Source organism: Salvia splendens, chromosome 22 (assembly GCF_004379255.2).
Source record: "Salvia splendens isolate huo1 chromosome 22, SspV2, whole genome shotgun sequence".
Lineage (NCBI taxonomy): Eukaryota > Viridiplantae > Streptophyta > Magnoliopsida > Lamiales > Lamiaceae > Salvia > Salvia splendens.
The window spans coordinates 21,274,119-21,290,622 of record NC_056053.1 but is presented as its reverse complement, the minus strand read 5'-3'; the positions used below and the strand labels follow the sequence as shown (position 1 = coordinate 21,290,622).

At 33.6% G+C, this 16,504-nt stretch overlaps 4 protein-coding genes across 4 annotated transcripts; 2 read left to right on the top strand and 2 right to left on the bottom strand.

Moving 5' to 3' along the window:
- Positions 1-148: 148 nt before the first annotated feature.
- On the top strand, positions 149-2,949 carry LOC121787594 (protein Asterix-like). Its single transcript, XM_042186370.1, has 3 exons — positions 149-350; positions 513-613; positions 2,649-2,949. The coding sequence occupies exons 1-3, from the start codon at positions 210-212 to the stop codon at positions 2,716-2,718; spliced, it is 312 nt and encodes a 103-aa protein (XP_042042304.1). The 5' UTR covers positions 149-209; the 3' UTR covers positions 2,719-2,949.
- A 1,272-nt stretch (positions 2,950-4,221) lies between these two features.
- LOC121786346 lies at positions 4,222-6,078 on the top strand. Its single transcript, XM_042184960.1, has 3 exons — positions 4,222-4,345; positions 5,427-5,496; positions 5,584-6,078. Exons 1-3 carry the CDS (start codon positions 4,320-4,322, stop codon positions 5,938-5,940), a joined length of 453 nt encoding a protein of 150 aa, XP_042040894.1. The 5' UTR covers positions 4,222-4,319; the 3' UTR covers positions 5,941-6,078.
- Positions 6,079-11,703: 5,625 nt separating this feature from the next.
- Positions 11,704-12,379, bottom strand: LOC121786907 (protein SOMBRERO-like). The gene is made up of 3 exons (XM_042185505.1): positions 12,184-12,379; positions 11,847-12,106; positions 11,704-11,760 (listed from the first exon to the last, which is right to left on the bottom strand). Exons 1-3 carry the CDS (start codon positions 12,377-12,379, stop codon positions 11,704-11,706), a joined length of 513 nt encoding a protein of 170 aa, XP_042041439.1.
- Positions 12,380-14,761: 2,382 nt separating this feature from the next.
- Positions 14,762-15,417, bottom strand: LOC121786906 (NAC domain-containing protein 102-like). Its single transcript, XM_042185504.1, has 3 exons — positions 15,222-15,417; positions 14,889-15,151; positions 14,762-14,818 (listed from the first exon to the last, which is right to left on the bottom strand). The coding sequence occupies exons 1-3, from the start codon at positions 15,415-15,417 to the stop codon at positions 14,762-14,764; spliced, it is 516 nt and encodes a 171-aa protein (XP_042041438.1).
- Positions 15,418-16,504: the final 1,087 nt, after the last annotated feature.

Below are 16,504 nucleotides of genomic sequence, written 5' to 3'. Positions count from 1 at the left end.
AATTAATATCTAATCACATACTGTATTTATTTATTTTTAAAATAAAATAAGTAAGTATATGTGATAAGAAAAAGATAATCGTGAGATTATTTCGTTGTGAAAACGGTAAATACATGTATATCAATAAAAAAATAAAAATAACAGTATAAAATCTGTGGGTGTGTTTTGCTTTAGCCAGCGGTAGCAACACTCCAAACACAGTCAAAGCAATGGCGTCGCAATCCAACGATCCCCGGCTACCGTCGGCCGCGCGGCCGTACAAGGCACCTGTCATCGCTGCGCAGGATCTTCCCATCGACTACTCCGGCTTCATCGCCGTTATATTCGGCGTCTTTGGCGCTATGTTCCGGGTACGAATCTTCCTCTTCTTCTCCGATCTATGTTTTACACCAATACTTTTAATCGAGTAGCAGCTGTGCTGTATTAATCAATCAATCAGACTGCAATTTGCTAATTGAGTTTGATTGTGCTCGTTTATCGTGGATTCTGATTGTTTCAAGTAATTTATGCAGTACAAGCTTTGTTCGTGGCTCGCGATCATATTCTGCGCTCAGTCGCTTGCTAATATGAGGAATATCGAGAACGATCTGAAGCAGATCTCCATGGCTATGATGTGAGTTTTTTGTTATATTCAATATTTCCTAATCTCACAGATGCATATAGGTACACACCTTTTAATTCTAGGTTCTCTTTTCACAAATAATGACAAAACGTCTTTAGATTTGTATGTCAGCTATTATAATGATGTAGCGGTTCACTGAAGTGATGGACTTTGTATGTGATATGGTGATTCTGTTTAGTACCGTCCGAAATGTAGATTAAGGAAGAGTGATGCCCAAGTACAAGTTAATGTCTGGAGAGTTTTTCTATTTTTACCTTAGTATCACTGCTGATGAACCACTACTCCCATTGGTACCGAGTTACTCCAGTATGTTGATGAATATTCATTGCTTCAAAATCTAGACTATATAGTCTTTCTTTTCTTCCTTTTGTTTTTCTAGGATCCGTTCTTTCGATGCAATAGGTTATTTGGTTGTTAGAGTGTTTATCGTTGCAAATCACCTTCCCCAAAACCATTTTTATGATTGCATTCTCATTACTAGATTTTTCTTTGGTTTAATTGACCTCCATAGCAGTCCATACTGGACTATGCTGTGTTTATCAGCTTTCTCAGACTCAGTACGTTCACTAGAGACATTGTTTAAGTTACCATCCGGCCTCCTGTATGTTAATTGGGAATTTGGAACCATGTGAAATTATGTGTAAACATTTGGTGAACGGATTTTGTTTGGTGCAATTGATTTGCAGCCAATACCACTTGAATTACGACAAGACATTGGATTATAAGACTCGAACTGTGCAAATGTGTAAACACATGCGCGTTGGAGTTAAAAAAATGTTACAGGCGATTAGCTGAAGATGTTGGGCGAGTTGTACAGAAAATAACAAATTGGGTCCTATTGCTACAAGTGTCTTACAATATTTTCAGTGTAGATTAGAAGTCTCAAATCAAATGGTTCATTCACATTGGTTTCTAGTCATTCTAGATTATTTTGTTAGTTGTGTTATAGTAATATATTAGAATGATTATGGAGTCAAATTTTCTTTATCACATTGTTTCCCTAACCTTTTCTACTTCCCCCCACTGCTATAGTTTGTATTAAATAACTCATAAGGGTAAAAATAGATATAACTCATGAATCGCGTTTCAGTTTTATAATAACTCATGTTTGAAAATGCCTCCAGCAATTGTTACGGGTTCATATATATAATGAGAATGATGTTAAATTGTTTGTAGACTCTCTACCATTAGTTTGACGCGGTACAGCAAAGTCTACAAATCTTTACTTCTTTTGGAAGTGAGTTGATACTATGGTTGAAGGTTTTCAGTCAAGGTGTAAATAGTTTTGTAAATCCTTTATTACAAGATACTACTAAGTCTTCAAACTAATATTTAGATATCCTTTGAAGAAGCTTATACCTTTTGAAATCATTAGACCATGGGTATTGGGTAATGATGAATGCTGACTGGCATCCGTGATTAAATTTAAAAAAGAAGCCTTTTGCAATTGCATTAGTTACTTGTGTGACTTTATATTGTGCATTTCGAGGTGTAAAAGATGTGCTTTTATCGGTATGGCAGAGTATATAACTAGGATATTCATCAAGTTCTCATTGTTTTAGTCATCATGAAATTTTTGGCCTCGTTACTTATAAGATTGCAGCCTTGTGTGAATTTGTTGATCACATCATTTCATTTTGTTACTATAAAGAAGATAAAACCAATGCATAATGTCAATACCACGTCAATACAATATTTAGAGAAGCTGATATCTGAACATGCATATATATGTCATGTACCTTTTGATGTGGCATGCCCCATTAATAAGAAATTGGACTTAATGTAGTTGCTTAATGGCAGCACTAATAATTCAACTGTATGTTAATTTGGGAAGAATTGGATTCATATCATTGACTTGAGAAACCTCTGATCCTTCCTTTTGTTTAATTAGAATTTTAGACATGTACAGATGTATGTCTAGTTTAATGCCCTTCTCTTAGAAGATTATGAAACATTCGTTCAATAATTTCTCTGTCATATTTATTTATTCACCGATAATTTTTCCCATTTTTCTTTTGGATGTCAGGTTCGGTATCATGGGGCTGGTGACGAATTACTTGGGGGTGGGGCCTCGTCCGAACCCTAAAAGTTCGTAGTATCTTGGATGCTGAAGCTTTCCTTGTTGGCTGTTCTTGCTCCATCCAAATGATGGTTCATTTAGCACATTCCATCAGCTTGACTACTATTATTGCCTCTTTTAGTTTTGTTACATGTTGATAGATAATTGGAGAATATGTTCAGCATTACTATGACTCCAACGAATATTTTCACGACTGGTAGCATGAAAACTCAATCTTAAATGCCATGTTTTTTCCGCATGAATTGAACCCTCTCTCTCTCTGTGTCTCTATTGATTTTTGCATTACAATAATTTAGATGCCTAGTACCATGAAATCTGCAGCCATAATAGTTTCATTTTGTAAAATTTAGTAACGGTTTATGAACTAAACCAATTTGCAGCCATAATAGTTCCATTTTATAAAATTCTGTAACTGTTTACTGTTAGGGAGATTTACTAAACGTGAACAATTGGATATCCTGAAAGGCGTAAAACACTTTCAGATCAAATCAATTTGATGGTTCTACCAATATTTGATCGGATACAATTCAGCTTTGTAGAAGATTCGTATGTTGATTTTTCGATAATGTTTTGAACCAGAAAATGATCAATAAGAAGAGGCTGAAAATGAAACGCCGCGTCTCTTCGTTTTCATAAATGCTTTTAACAGTTTTTGGCGGGTTTCGAAAATTGCAAATTAGTCCCTCAATTATCGGAAATTATATTTCTTGATGAATTTTCTGTACAGCTCGACCCCAGCCAGGGGTTGCCGCCCCTTGGACCCCGCTACTCGGGGGCGCTGCCCCCGAACCCCTGTCTAATCATAATGAATTCAAACAAGCCTGCACTCCGCACTTCCAAACTTATATGATGTCTCATTATGATAATATTGATCAATCAAGTTAATCCAATTACACTCAAATAACCAACATTTACTATCTAAGTCAATTTTGTTCAGTTATGCCAATACTTTTCAGCTGAATTTTTATGCTTTGTTTGGTCGTTTCAAAGTAAACTATATATCTAGTGTACAATCGACATTCAACTAAAATATACTCCTCCCTACTACTACCAATAGTTGTTCGACTATATAAAAACCAAACATAGGCTCCACAAACAAAATTCAATAGTTAGGCAAACATCGTAGGTCAACATATACAAATCAAACGCGACACAATCACATTGAGCTATGATCCTATTTTTGGCTACCAATTCTCAGTTCTCTCCCATCAAGCCATCAATACATAAATTTACTCTATGCAGCCGTTTTCCCACGTTTGTATAGTAGATTTTGACATCTTGAGTTTGTAACAATGCAAAACGAATTTTTAGAAACTAAAAACACTATCATTTGAAGCTTATCTAAAAATATTTTTCCTTAATTTGGATTTTGTAAAATAAAATTTTAGATTTTATCTAATGATAAATTACTACAGTTGTTTAGTTTTTACCTTTAAAATAATTTTGGTGGAAAAAATGAGAATAAATCAATGATATATATTCTCGCGGAAAAGGATAAATATATAAAAATTAAGTCGCAGAAAATGATAGCGCCCTGGCAATCGGGAATCGGCGTATAAAACCCAAAACCCCCACCTTTTACTCCTTTTCCGCAATCTCTCTCACTGCTTTCCCTCTATGCAACTTTGCATCTGCATCAGAAGGTAAATACCGCTACTTCCTATCATATTTATTCTTGTTTATGCATATTAATGTGGTTAGTGAGCAGTTTGATGGATTAGTTTGTAGAAACCTGTCGATTCTATTTTGCGCGCGTGTTTCTGTTTGCTTTTTGTTTTCAATTGTTGAGCAGAAATGCATTTCTTTCACTTCATAATTTTTGTACCTGTCTGCAAATAGTTTGTGATTGAGATGGTTTCTTCACAATTGATCAGAAGAAATGTCGGATTAAAGTTTGATTGATGACTCGGTTTCAATCAATGGTGTGTTCTTATCCTTTGTTGATGCTGTTTTGAACCCTACTCGGAACTGGCACTTAAGTAGTAGAAAGTAAGGGGGAAAAGATAAGTGATTATGGTTGAAACCAGAACAATTTCAGCACCACTATAGGCTATAGCTTATAACCATTTACATTCCAACTATTTGAGTATGATTAGAATTTGGCGGTTTTAGTTATTTCAGTGATGCACATATGCACATAGTCCCTTTGCCTCGTTCGTTGTATGCTTGCTGGACTATTACTCAAGTGTGTGAGATCCATCTTCTTTAGCTGCAAATTTTTTCCTTTTTTTAGAAGCATTTACGATGTTTATATAGTATCATCGAAATTTTCCTCATTCCCTCCTTCAAAGAAGCTCTCTATCTGATAGATTGTCTGCTTTTCAAGAGCAATAAGGGTTCAAGACTTAGTTAGTGTCCTTTGATTATCTCGGCTCCTGACTTCTTGTTACTTGCCAATTGCTATTTGAAGCAAGTATCGTATTATTTATTCAGACCACATCGGTCACTATCATTAATTAGTTGAATACAAACATATCTTGAGCAAATCCAATTGTGCGCCTGTGCAGTGTTTTGTGGAAGTATAGTAGTAACATGACTTTCATCCTTTCTTTCTGCCTTTTGTGTGCAAAAGTCATCCATTTGAACCACATATGATCCTCTTTGTCAACCAATCAACACGTGTGAGGACTCATCTTTAGTTAATCATCTTTCAATGTGACTGAGAGTGATCAAACATTCTGTTTCAAATTCCACTCACTGTAAATTGATGAATACTATGTTCAGAATTTCCAGCTGGGTGCAAATGAAGGATGTGCTGCGAGCAACATGGTTGCGATTCTGTAAATTTGTGAAGGTATGCTAATTCCTCTTTCTCTATTATTGATTTATTAACAATGATGGCAGCGTGTAAACATCGTCACTTCTTTCAATTCCACTCCAGTTTACTCCCCCTGTTCGTACTTCTTTGAGGGAAAAAGCTATAGCTGTAGCAGGGAGGGTCACTACAGTGACGGATAGAGAAAGTTCAAAGGTTTCTTGTCCAGTATGTTTGGACGTAATGAAGGCATCAGACAGCGTCGATCTAAGTATGACGCTGGCATTACACCTAAGTCTATGGCACCCAGACGATGTTAAGCTACAGTGGGATATTATGCAGAGGAAAAAGGAATCAAGTGTTCATTTTCCGTCTCTAATTATTGGAGTCGGTGTGGCTGTTGGATTTGGAGCTCTCGTGGCTATTTCAGCCAAAAACCGGACCCAGAAATTGCATGTTAAGGTGGGAGGAAGACAATCTTGATTGGAGTTTAGATAGTAAATCATGAAATATACTTGATGAAATTATATTTTTCTTCTTTCATGTATTTTCTAATCAAGATGCTGTTTGGTCAGTAACTGTGAAAGTTAACACTCATTTAACACACAAATATTGCACTAATTATATCGCCATATATTCTCCATAAATTACATTGAATAAAGGGCTAATAGAAAAAAAATATACAAATTTTTAGTTAATTCATGTTTACTGCGAACTTTAATTGCGGTGGAAAAAAAAATACACCAAAATTTATTTTGCGCTAGTAAATTTTCAATAAAATTCAATATCGGCAAAATTTAATTCTACTTGGTGCAGCAGGATGCCTATGTCATCTAACTTCTGTTCCTGTAAACGGCGTAATTTATAGGATGGACTTCTTATAATGCTGTAAAAAATAGACAAACTTTATTTTGCCAGAAAATTTAATCATAAGTTAGAACTCAGTGTATATTTTCACCACATTTGAAGATTCTAGTAAAAACTTGGATTGACCAAAAATTGGCGTTTTTTTTTGGTTATTAGCCTGCCCTTGAATAAATTGCCAAACTTTATCTGATTTCAAGGCAATATGGCTTTATTTATTTATTTAAATATTAATATCTAATTTAATTAACAAATAAGTAACTAATGAGCAACATACACGATAAATATATACTAAGGATTGACAAGGTCAAGCATGACAAACGCAATTAAAATTAAAAAACAAAAGAATGAATGATATAATAATAGTAATAACAAAATAATAATAATAATAATAATAATAATAATATGCCCTTGGTTTGCATATTAATCTTATAAAAAAAACCGTGTTATTTCGAAAATAAAATTAACCCACCATTATGATGAGTTAGACTAACATCTTTAAAATTTTGACCTAGATAATGAGACGTAGCAACAATATTCGAGAAGATATATTGCTCAGATATTTTATTTTAATCCATATAAAAAATGACATACTATAGTAATATTCTATATTTTGCACCAAACAAAATTATTGATGCCGAACAAACATTAAAGTTGATTTCATTTCTATGTTTGAACAAGTTGATCGGTAAGCGCAGTAGAACCGCCGACATGGTCACAAACACAAACTCTCCAATCTTTATATGGCAGTTCTTGACAATGGGACTTGATGAAGCTCTCACGATAAGCTTCTCTGCATATACGTGCACATTCAGCTTCATCGCATTTTACTATAACTGTCACGCAATCTCCAACAATTGAACCATACACTAAAATCACCAAAAATATTGCACTGATTTGCGAAGAAAAACGTGCCATTGATGTTCTTGAACTAGTATCATTTCATGTCCATGTAAATGTTCCCTATTTATATTCAAGTTTAGAGATCAATCGCCATTAATTTTGTTGTATATTTTTAATTCAACTAACGTTATATAGTAGTATTACCTTATCCAAAACTCCCTTTAATTCAACTAACGTTACATATTACCATATGTAAAAAGCCATTTAAGTTATATTTTTACCTTATGTTGACTTACATCAATACATCATATATAGCAGTTAGACTCACATCTTAATTAATTCTATCTTATGGCATTGTAATTGCAATGGTGAATAAAATCACAATTAATATAAAATATGCTAATATAAAACAAATTTTAATACGAACACCATGGGTACTAACTATGAAATTAACTATTAATTATAACAACAGTGGAATAATACCGTTTTGTTATAAATTGTACTTCATATACTTATATATAATCTGAAATAAATCATAGTAGTAAAAATTTGCATTTGATCCTATATGAAATTGAAGAATTTTAGAGATGTCAATCGGGCTTTCCCAATAGGTTTTCGGGTCAACCATATTTGGTTGCAGGATAATCAGTTTAGAATTTTATCGGATTAGAAATTTTTAGCCATAACCCTAAAAAAATATGATTTTGGGCTAATGGGTTTAGAGCATTTAAGTGAAAAATATAAATGATGTAATAAGAGAAAATTCACGAAGTCTTATTATACCATTAAAAATTCAAAGATTAAGAGCATGTATTTTAACTGTAATAATTTGCAACCAATATATATTTAATTTGCTATGATGCTATCCATATATAACAAATCAGTAGACGATTTGTAAATTGTTGCTGCGAATACTGCATAACTTGTTGTAAAATATATAATGTATTAATTGCATAATTTAGGATGCTAATTAAGTTTACTCGACGCTAATTAATGTTTTAAAAAAAGGGGAATGTGATAGAAACGACGGGAACATTTTGAATAGAAGAATAATAGTGAAAATTGAAAATTCTGAACTCTGCATAACAGGGGCGGAGCCAGAAATTTGTAGGAAAAGGGGCAAATTTATCTATAAAGAAAATTTAAGAATTTGAGGAGGGGCATTTAGTAAGAAATTAAAAGAAATAAATTTTACAATTAGTAATATATACATGGAGTAGAAAATATGAGGAGGGGCACCTTTACTAGATCCGCCCCTGTTGCATAATAAGGCGCAGCGCCAACAATGAAAGCACAAATAATAAAAAAAATTATAATTTATTATAGTCCAGCGTGTCGACTCGATTACTTATTGGTTTGTAAATTTTATTAATTTAGCAGGTTATTTCGGCCAGCTCATCGATTTCGAGCTGAGCATACTTCCCTTTTTGCATTTTTCTAAAATAGATTCTATTTTTATTTTGATCCATCTTTTAATATTATTAACTTTCTGCATTTTTCTAAAATAGATTCTATTTTTATTTTGATCCATCTTTTAATATTATTAACTTTCTATAGTAGTAAGAAATTTCTCTTTCTAATGAGGCTGCTCATTTTCATAATTAACTATATTTCAGTCTTTCTTTCTATCTTTCTTTTATTTACTAATAATTGTGTAGTTAAAATCTATATCATTTCATATGTTTCTACTTTTTTAAAAAAATGATAGAGTATTTATGAAACTCTTAATTGTAATATCTTTCTTTTAAATATATATTTTTTGAATAGATTTAGCCTTTTTTTAAAAAAAATTTGGAGAATCTTATCATTTATGTAAAATAAAAAAATAAAACTCGGTGAAAGTAAAGCCGTTTAATGTAGGGATAGGGTTTGTTATTATCTATACTAACTTTTGTCGATTGTAGTAACAACAACAGCTCACTACACTAGAAACACTGGTGGATACTAAATTGAAACAAAGAATTAGTAATATTGAATATTATCGTCAACACTAAACTTTCTTCCTCTTTAAAAATCTTGTGCTACTCTGATCCTTGCTAGTTAGTGGCCCGACTAGATTCTTCGGATGGTGTTGATAGAATTCGTGAGCATCAATCTCCTTCATGAACTTAGCGGGGAGAGGTTCGGAGCTCACTATTTTTGAGAGATAGAATTGAATAAGCTCTTCGTCGGTTGGATCGAATCGCCAGCCTGAGTTCTTCCTCCACAAATGAACTTTCTCTCCAAACAATGGCCATCTAATTTATTCAGTTTATAAGTGAGACTGTGAGATATATGAAATGTTCAAAATTCAGCCACTATCTATAGAGGCCAATGCCGTCTGGTTATAGAATTTCATATGAATTGTTAACCGTTGGGATAATTTGGGATATATGTCGCATTTATAATATTTGAGTGTATTATTTATTACTACTACTTAATAACATGCCGTGTCTAACTCGTATATACTTTTTTATATTTCATATATTCATAATAAATTTACAAATAGGATTCTGTCATGTGTTAGGATTCTTGTGTGAAGATTTCAAATTTTGATTTTAACTAATGTATTTTGGAATTTTTACAAATGCACGGGCTATTTTCGGTAGAGACTTCACTAAAGCAAGTGTGTCTAATTAAGGGCTTGTTTGGTTATTTTCACAATTTTCGGGGTTTAAAATATTTCGCCATTGAATTAATCTTGTACCGCATCCATTTTAATTGTTCAGAGTAAGTGATTGAGTAACGATCGTATTCAATCCTCGCATCACCGTGGACACCATATTTGTATCGATGAAGACTGTATCACTTGTGGGTAATAAATACTACTCCATGATTCATGTTGACCAGCGACAGTACCGGGAGTGAGGATATCGACGATGACTATAGGGACACTCACGGACTTCACGCCCGGGAAAAGGAGCTACCAACCCTTTATTATGCTCCTTAAATCAGGGGAATAAGCCAACGATGTATTTATGGGGGACGACAAAGATTAAGGTTGGAAGGGGACACATGTAACAAAGATTAGGGTTGGAAGTGGTTGAGCAACTAATGCTTTTAATCCTCGTATCGATGAAGACTGTATCGCTTGTGGGTAATAAATACGATACATGTTGTCCTGCGTCAGTCCTGAAAGTGAGGAGATCGACGATGACTATCGATACACTCACTGGTTGCACGAGAGAATGCGCCAACAATGTATTTATGGAAGGCGACAATGATTTAGGGTTTGAAGGGGTCACATGGGTAAATAAAAATTGACGGGGACTATATATGTCATTTCGTCTAGCATTTTCCTTTTGAAACTCCTACTTTTGAGAAAATATTCACTAGTCCTTCCATACCAAATGGCACTGCACTATGAGTTGGTGTGTCCACCAAAACCAATCTAACTTTTATCTATTACTACAAATTTTACTTTAATAAAGTAAATCCTATTTAGATCCTATTTTTCACTGATAACTCTTTAATAGTAGTAGTATTTTTTTTATCTCTATCACTTTTAATATTATACTAGTATGTTTTTGCGTGTAGCCTATCTTGGAAGATTGTGGATATGGTCATTTGTATTGAACTTTGGCCCCCATTACTATTAGATATTGTATGTCATTTATCATTTACTTAATTAATTATGATTTCTAAATTATTTTAACGCAAGTACAATTGTCCATCAAAATTAAAATATTTTGAAATAAAATTATCTGTGTATAGGGCAGTATAACTATAACATAGGACTCCCTTACATATTTTAAACTTAATCATATCCATTGTTTTTGTATATAGCAAATAATTTTTGAAAAATAGAATATTTCATTTGCTTTTAATCGAGAAAAAGAGACCTATTTGATTCTGTTTAAATTTCACATCACTAACTTCAACAAATGAAAATCCCAATTTGTTAAATTCCATTAAATGTCAATATCCTATCCTAATATTCCCTAATAATTGACACACCCATATATTGTTATATATTTTGGCAATAAAAGCCAGTTAACATGATAATTATTTACAGCAAACTTTCATGGCGACGATTACAAAATACAAATAGACATCGGAAAGAGTTTTGAGGATAAGAATAGTTTTAATTAGTTAAGTGTAGAGAATCTTAGTATAATTTAAGTAAAATAAAAAATAAAAAAAATAAACAGTGTACTCGGTGAATGTAAAAGTTTTTATAGGGTTTGTTATTATCTTCACTGAACTTTGCTATAATTAACAACTGAAACAAGCAATTCATATTGTATTAAAGCAAACAGACTAACATAAATGGCAAATTGAGACAATTAATGGCGGAAAGAGGTGTAATAGAATTTTCTAGAATTATGTAGTAGAATATCTGAATAGTGAAGAATAATTTTCATTAGTTGAATTTTATGAATAAATTGAAATTTAAAAGTGGTTTGGAGAATCTTATCATTTATCTTAAATCAAGAAAATAAGTAGTGTACTCGGTGGAAAGTAGAGATAGGGTTTGTTATCATTGCCAACACAAAACTTTGTTCATTATAGTAAATTGAAACAAAGAAACAATATTGCAGATTTTTGTCAAACACTAAACTATGCTTTAAAATTGTTGGGCTCTTCTGATCCTTGCGACCACCCACTCTTCTCTACCTGAATCCTGAACACAAATTTAAGAAGAAAATCAAAAATAAATAAATAAATTAATAATTAAATGAAAAATGTTACTAATATAGTACCTCATGATTGTTGGACACAGGCAAACGGTAGAGCTCCATTCTCCAATTTGTTACTTCCGATCTGGGAGAGAAAAAGATAGAATGGATCTTGAAGGCGATAACGTTTCTATCCTCGTCGAAGATTTCCTCTTCTCTTCCAACAGTTCTCCACGATCCAATATTTCCTTCTCCGACAAGTTTCATGTTGTCGATTCTTCCATGGAAATATTCATCTCCAAGGATTAAAAAGTATTCCCCAAATAGGGGCACCGAGCCATGAACTGCGAAGAATTTAAAATGATTAGAGGTATATATGATTCTGAATATGATAAATGAATGATTGAATCGAAATCCATACCAAGGTTTCTGGGATGGTTCTCGTAGAAGTGGTGTGCATCCATCTCTTCCATGACCTTAATCGGGAGAGGTTCGCGGACCACTATTTTTGAGAGATAGAACTGGATCAGCTCTGCCTCGGTTGGATCGAATCGCCAACCGGCCGGCAGCCTGAGGGCCTCCTCCACAAGTGAACTCCTTCTCCAAAAATTGGCCATCTTTATTCGGTTTATAAGAGTGATATGAAATGTTTGAAATATAGCCATTATTTATAGAGGTAATGCCGTGTGGGTATTAATACTATGAATTATTAATTAACAGTCGGGATAATTTAGGATGATTTATGAATCATGTATGATATGAGAGTGTAACATTTATTACTACTTAATAACATGCTTGCCCAAGTCGTATATACTATTTTATGGAGTATTTCTTATATTCGTAATAATTTTGAAAACAGGATCCTGTCATGTTTAGGAGTCCTGAGTGAAGATTTTTTTTATTTTGATTTGAAAAATTGATTTTTTCAGAATTTTTACAAATGCACGGCATAATTTTTGGTTTGATTTTCATGGGCTTCACTAAAATAAGGGCTTGTTTGGTTAGTTGAGTAACGATCGTATTTAATCCACGCATCACCATGGATTCCATATTTTCATCAATGAAGATTGTATCGCTTGTGGATAAGAAATACGATACATGTTTGTCGGCGGCAATCCTGGAAGTGAGGAGATCAACAATGACAGTACGGACACTCGCTGGTTCCAGAAGGGAAAGGGAGCTATTGGCCCTCTCTATTCTGCTCCTTCAAATTGATGGTATGAGCTAACAATGTATTTATGGGAGGCGGCAAAGATTAGGGTCGAAAGGGGGTATATAAAATTTGACTGGGGCTATACATGCCGCAATGGCAAAATGCGACTCTTATTATGGGACGGAGGGAGTAAAAGAAACATATCTACATGGTAGGCTAAAGGGATTAGACAATAGATAACTCAAAATCAAGAGATTTATCACAACTTAACTTTTTGGAACAAAAGACAAAATAAACAGATTTTTGTTAGCTGTATTCACAGTCTCACTCTTCACTCTCACCTTTTGGTCAAGGTCTCCACATTCTTCTAGCCGCTTTGCATCACCCTGCGTTTCATTTCACCGTGAAGATATGAGCTTGGAAATTTAGTGTCTACACGACATCTCTATCATACTACATCTTGTCCAATTTCATTTATGATAAATTTCATTTTCTAATAAGATAGGTCCCATTTTCTACTCATAAGACTACAATAAATTTTATTTTATCTCAATCACTTTTATATTATACTACTGTATGATTGCGTAGTCTTGAAAGATTGAGGATATTTAAAAGATTTGTATTGAATTTTGACCTCCATTACGAGAGATTAGATATTTCATATTGAATGTCACTTATTTACTTAAATAATTACGATTTCTAATTATTTTAATGCAAAAAATAGTACAATTGAGTATTTTGAAAGAAACTCACCAATGCGTATACTGATAGACATTGTACATACAACTTTTAAATTTCACTCCCACACATATTTTTACCTTAATCATATCCATTATTCCGGAATATAGCCAATAACTTTTAGAAATAGAAATTGTTTCATTTCCAACTAATAAACAAAAGAAGACCAACTAATAAACAAAAGAAGACCTATTTAATTCTGTTTTCTAAATATTTAAATTTCACATCACTACTTAATTTAGCAAATGCAAAATCCAATTAGTTAAATTCCATCGAATGTCAACTCTGAAGAAACATAATTTAACTACTTAGGTTCATGGCTTTACATGGAGTACTGATATTGTCGGGAAGACGGGTGGAGTCAAGTTTTTTGATGAGCGGGAGAATCGTCCTTGTCGGATGAATCGGGGATGTCAAATCCGTGAGTGTAAAAAAGCTCGGGCCGTTCCTCTGCCTGGTTCGGAATTTCCAGCCAATTGGCGATTTGGGATGGAGTTTTGAGGGTAAAAATAATTTTAGTTAGTTAAGTATAGGATCATTTTTCATGAATATATGCAATTTTATTATTTATGGAAAATCAAGAAAATAAACAGTGTACTTGGTGAAAGTAAAACCATTTATTGTAGGGATAGGGTTTGTTATTAATTACTCCGTATTATTATCAACACTAAACTTTAATTTGTTCATTATAGTAACAACAACTCCTCGCTACACTATAAAAATAGATTGGTGTATACTAATATAGAAACAAAGAATTACTAATACTTTATTGATGCAAATAAGTAATTATTCAAGGACCGACAAAAATGACAAATTGAGATGATTAATGGCGGACGTATGGAATAGTAGAATATCTAAATAATGAATGATTTTCATTTATGAATAAATTAAATTTTAGAGTTGGTTTGGAGAATCTTATCATTTATGTAAAATCAAGAAAATAAAACAGTGTGGTCAGTGAAAGTAAAACCCTATAATTAAGGTAGGGATAGGGTTTGTTATTATCAACACTAAACCTTGTACAAAATAGTAACAACAACTCCTCACTAGAGTAGAAACATTGTTGTATACTAAACTGAAACAAAGAATTAATATTGTCAACCCTCCTTTAACATTCTTCTGCTCCTCCGATCCTTGCCACCACCCACTCTTCTCTACCTGAAGCCTGGATACAAATTTAAGAAGAAAATTAAAAAAGTAAATTATAAATTAAATGAATAATGTTAATATAGTACCTCTTCATTTCTGGGAACAGGCAAACGGTATAGTTCCATTGTCCAATTTGTTCCTTTCGATTCGGGATAGAAAAAGGTATAATGGATCTTGAAGGCGATAACGACGTTTCCATTCATGTCGACTATTTCTTCTTCATTTCCCAGAGATCTCCAGGATCCAACGTCGCCTTCGCAGACAAGTTTCATGTTGTTGATTTTTCCATGGAAATATTCATCCCCATGGACCAAGAAATATTCGTCATAGAGCCGCATCGAGTCATGTACTGCAAAGAATTCGAAATGATTAGAGGTATATATGATTAAATGAATGAATGAATGAATCGAAATCCGTACCTAGATCCTGAGGATGGTGCTGGTAGAAGTGGTGTGCATCGATCTCCTTCATGACGTTAGCTGGGAGAGGTTCGCGGGCCACTATTTTTGTGAGATAAAATTGTATCAGCTCTACGTCGGTTGGATCGAATCGCCAACCGGCCGGCAGATTGACTTCTTTCTCCACAGTTGAACTCTCTCTCCAAACAATGGCCATCTTTATTCAGTTTATAAGTGAGATACATGAACTGTTCAAAATTTAGCCAGCCACTATTTAAAGAGGTCAATGCCGTGACTATGTGGGATTGGTTTGGGATCCTTTATATGATATGTGAGTGTATCATTGAATACTACTTACTACTATTTTATATTTCATACATTCATAATAAATTTACAAATAGGATCATGTCATGTGTTAGGAGTCTTCGTGTGAAGACTTCAGATTTGATTTTGAACTAATGTATTTTTGGAATTTTTACAAATGCACGGTCTATTTTCGGTTTGACTTCAATAGACTTCACCAAAACAAGTGTGTCTGATTAAGGGTTTGTTTGGTTAGTTTTGCAGAATGCATGAAATCACACCTTTTCTTATCTGCACAGGGGTTTAATATTCCGTCGTTGAGTTAATCCTATTCCGCATACATTTTATGATTGCGTGTTCTCGGGTCACCATGGATGCCATATTTGTATCAATTAAGACTATATCGCTTGTGGGTAATGAATACGATACATGTTGGTTGGGGGCAGTCCCGTGAGTGAAGATATCAACGATAAGGACACTCACCGACTGAACATGCCGGAAAGGGAGCTACCAACCTTAATTATGCTCCTTAAAATCACGGGAATTAACCAACAATATTATTATTAGTATGCCTTGAATCTGTATAGTTTGTCACTAGCCAAACGGGGTCTCGTTGTGTGCCTATTTATATAGAAGTATGGCACACAATTCTGTAATCTGAAAACAATCTGAATACAATCTGTTCTCCGTTTCTTGCCCGTGGACGTAACCAACACAACATTGATGAACCACGTAAAGTCTGTGTCTATTTACGTTTCTATTTGTCTCGATTACACAATTGCTCTATTTTGTCACAATAATTTTATTTGTGGGAGGTAACAAAGATAAGTGTTGGCAGGGGATAATGGTAGATAAAAATTGATGGGGGCTATATATTTCAATTTTAATTGTTCAGATTAAGTGGTTGAGTAACGATCATATTCAATTCTCACATCACCATGGATGCCATATTTGTATTAATAAAGTAGCATTGTGGGTAATGATACAAAACCTATTTGTTG

Excerpts from the sequence above, each read along its gene's own strand:
- LOC121787594 (XM_042186370.1), top strand. The coding sequence starts at position 210 with ATGGCGTCGCAATCCAACGATCCCCGGCTACCGTCGGCCGCGCGGCCG. Across the intron at positions 351-512 it reads TCTTTGGCGCTATGTTCCGG|TACAAGCTTTGTTCGTGGCT; the intron begins GTACGAATCTTC and ends TAATTTATGCAG. Across the intron at positions 614-2,648 it reads CAGATCTCCATGGCTATGAT|GTTCGGTATCATGGGGCTGG; the intron begins GTGAGTTTTTTG and ends TTTGGATGTCAG.
- LOC121786346 (XM_042184960.1), top strand. The coding sequence starts at position 4,320 with ATGCAACTTTGCATCTGCATCAGAAG. Across the intron at positions 4,346-5,426 it reads CTTTGCATCTGCATCAGAAG|AATTTCCAGCTGGGTGCAAA; the intron begins GTAAATACCGCT and ends TACTATGTTCAG. Across the intron at positions 5,497-5,583 it reads GATTCTGTAAATTTGTGAAG|TTTACTCCCCCTGTTCGTAC; the intron begins GTATGCTAATTC and ends ATTCCACTCCAG.
- LOC121786907 (XM_042185505.1), bottom strand. The coding sequence starts at position 12,379 with ATGGCCAATTTTTGGAGAAGGAGTTCACTTGTGGAGGAGGCCCTCAGG. Across the intron at positions 12,107-12,183 it reads GAACCATCCCAGAAACCTTG|TTCATGGCTCGGTGCCCCTA; the intron begins GTATGGATTTCG and ends AATTCTTCGCAG. Across the intron at positions 11,761-11,846 it reads CTGTGTCCAACAATCATGAG|GTAGAGAAGAGTGGGTGGTC; the intron begins GTACTATATTAG and ends TTCAGGATTCAG.
- LOC121786906 (XM_042185504.1), bottom strand. The coding sequence starts at position 15,417 with ATGGCCATTGTTTGGAGAGAGAGTTCAACTGTGGAGAAAGAAGTCAAT. Across the intron at positions 15,152-15,221 it reads GCACCATCCTCAGGATCTAG|TACATGACTCGATGCGGCTC; the intron begins GTACGGATTTCG and ends AATTCTTTGCAG. Across the intron at positions 14,819-14,888 it reads CTGTTCCCAGAAATGAAGAG|GCTTCAGGTAGAGAAGAGTG; the intron begins GTACTATATTAA and ends ATTTGTATCCAG.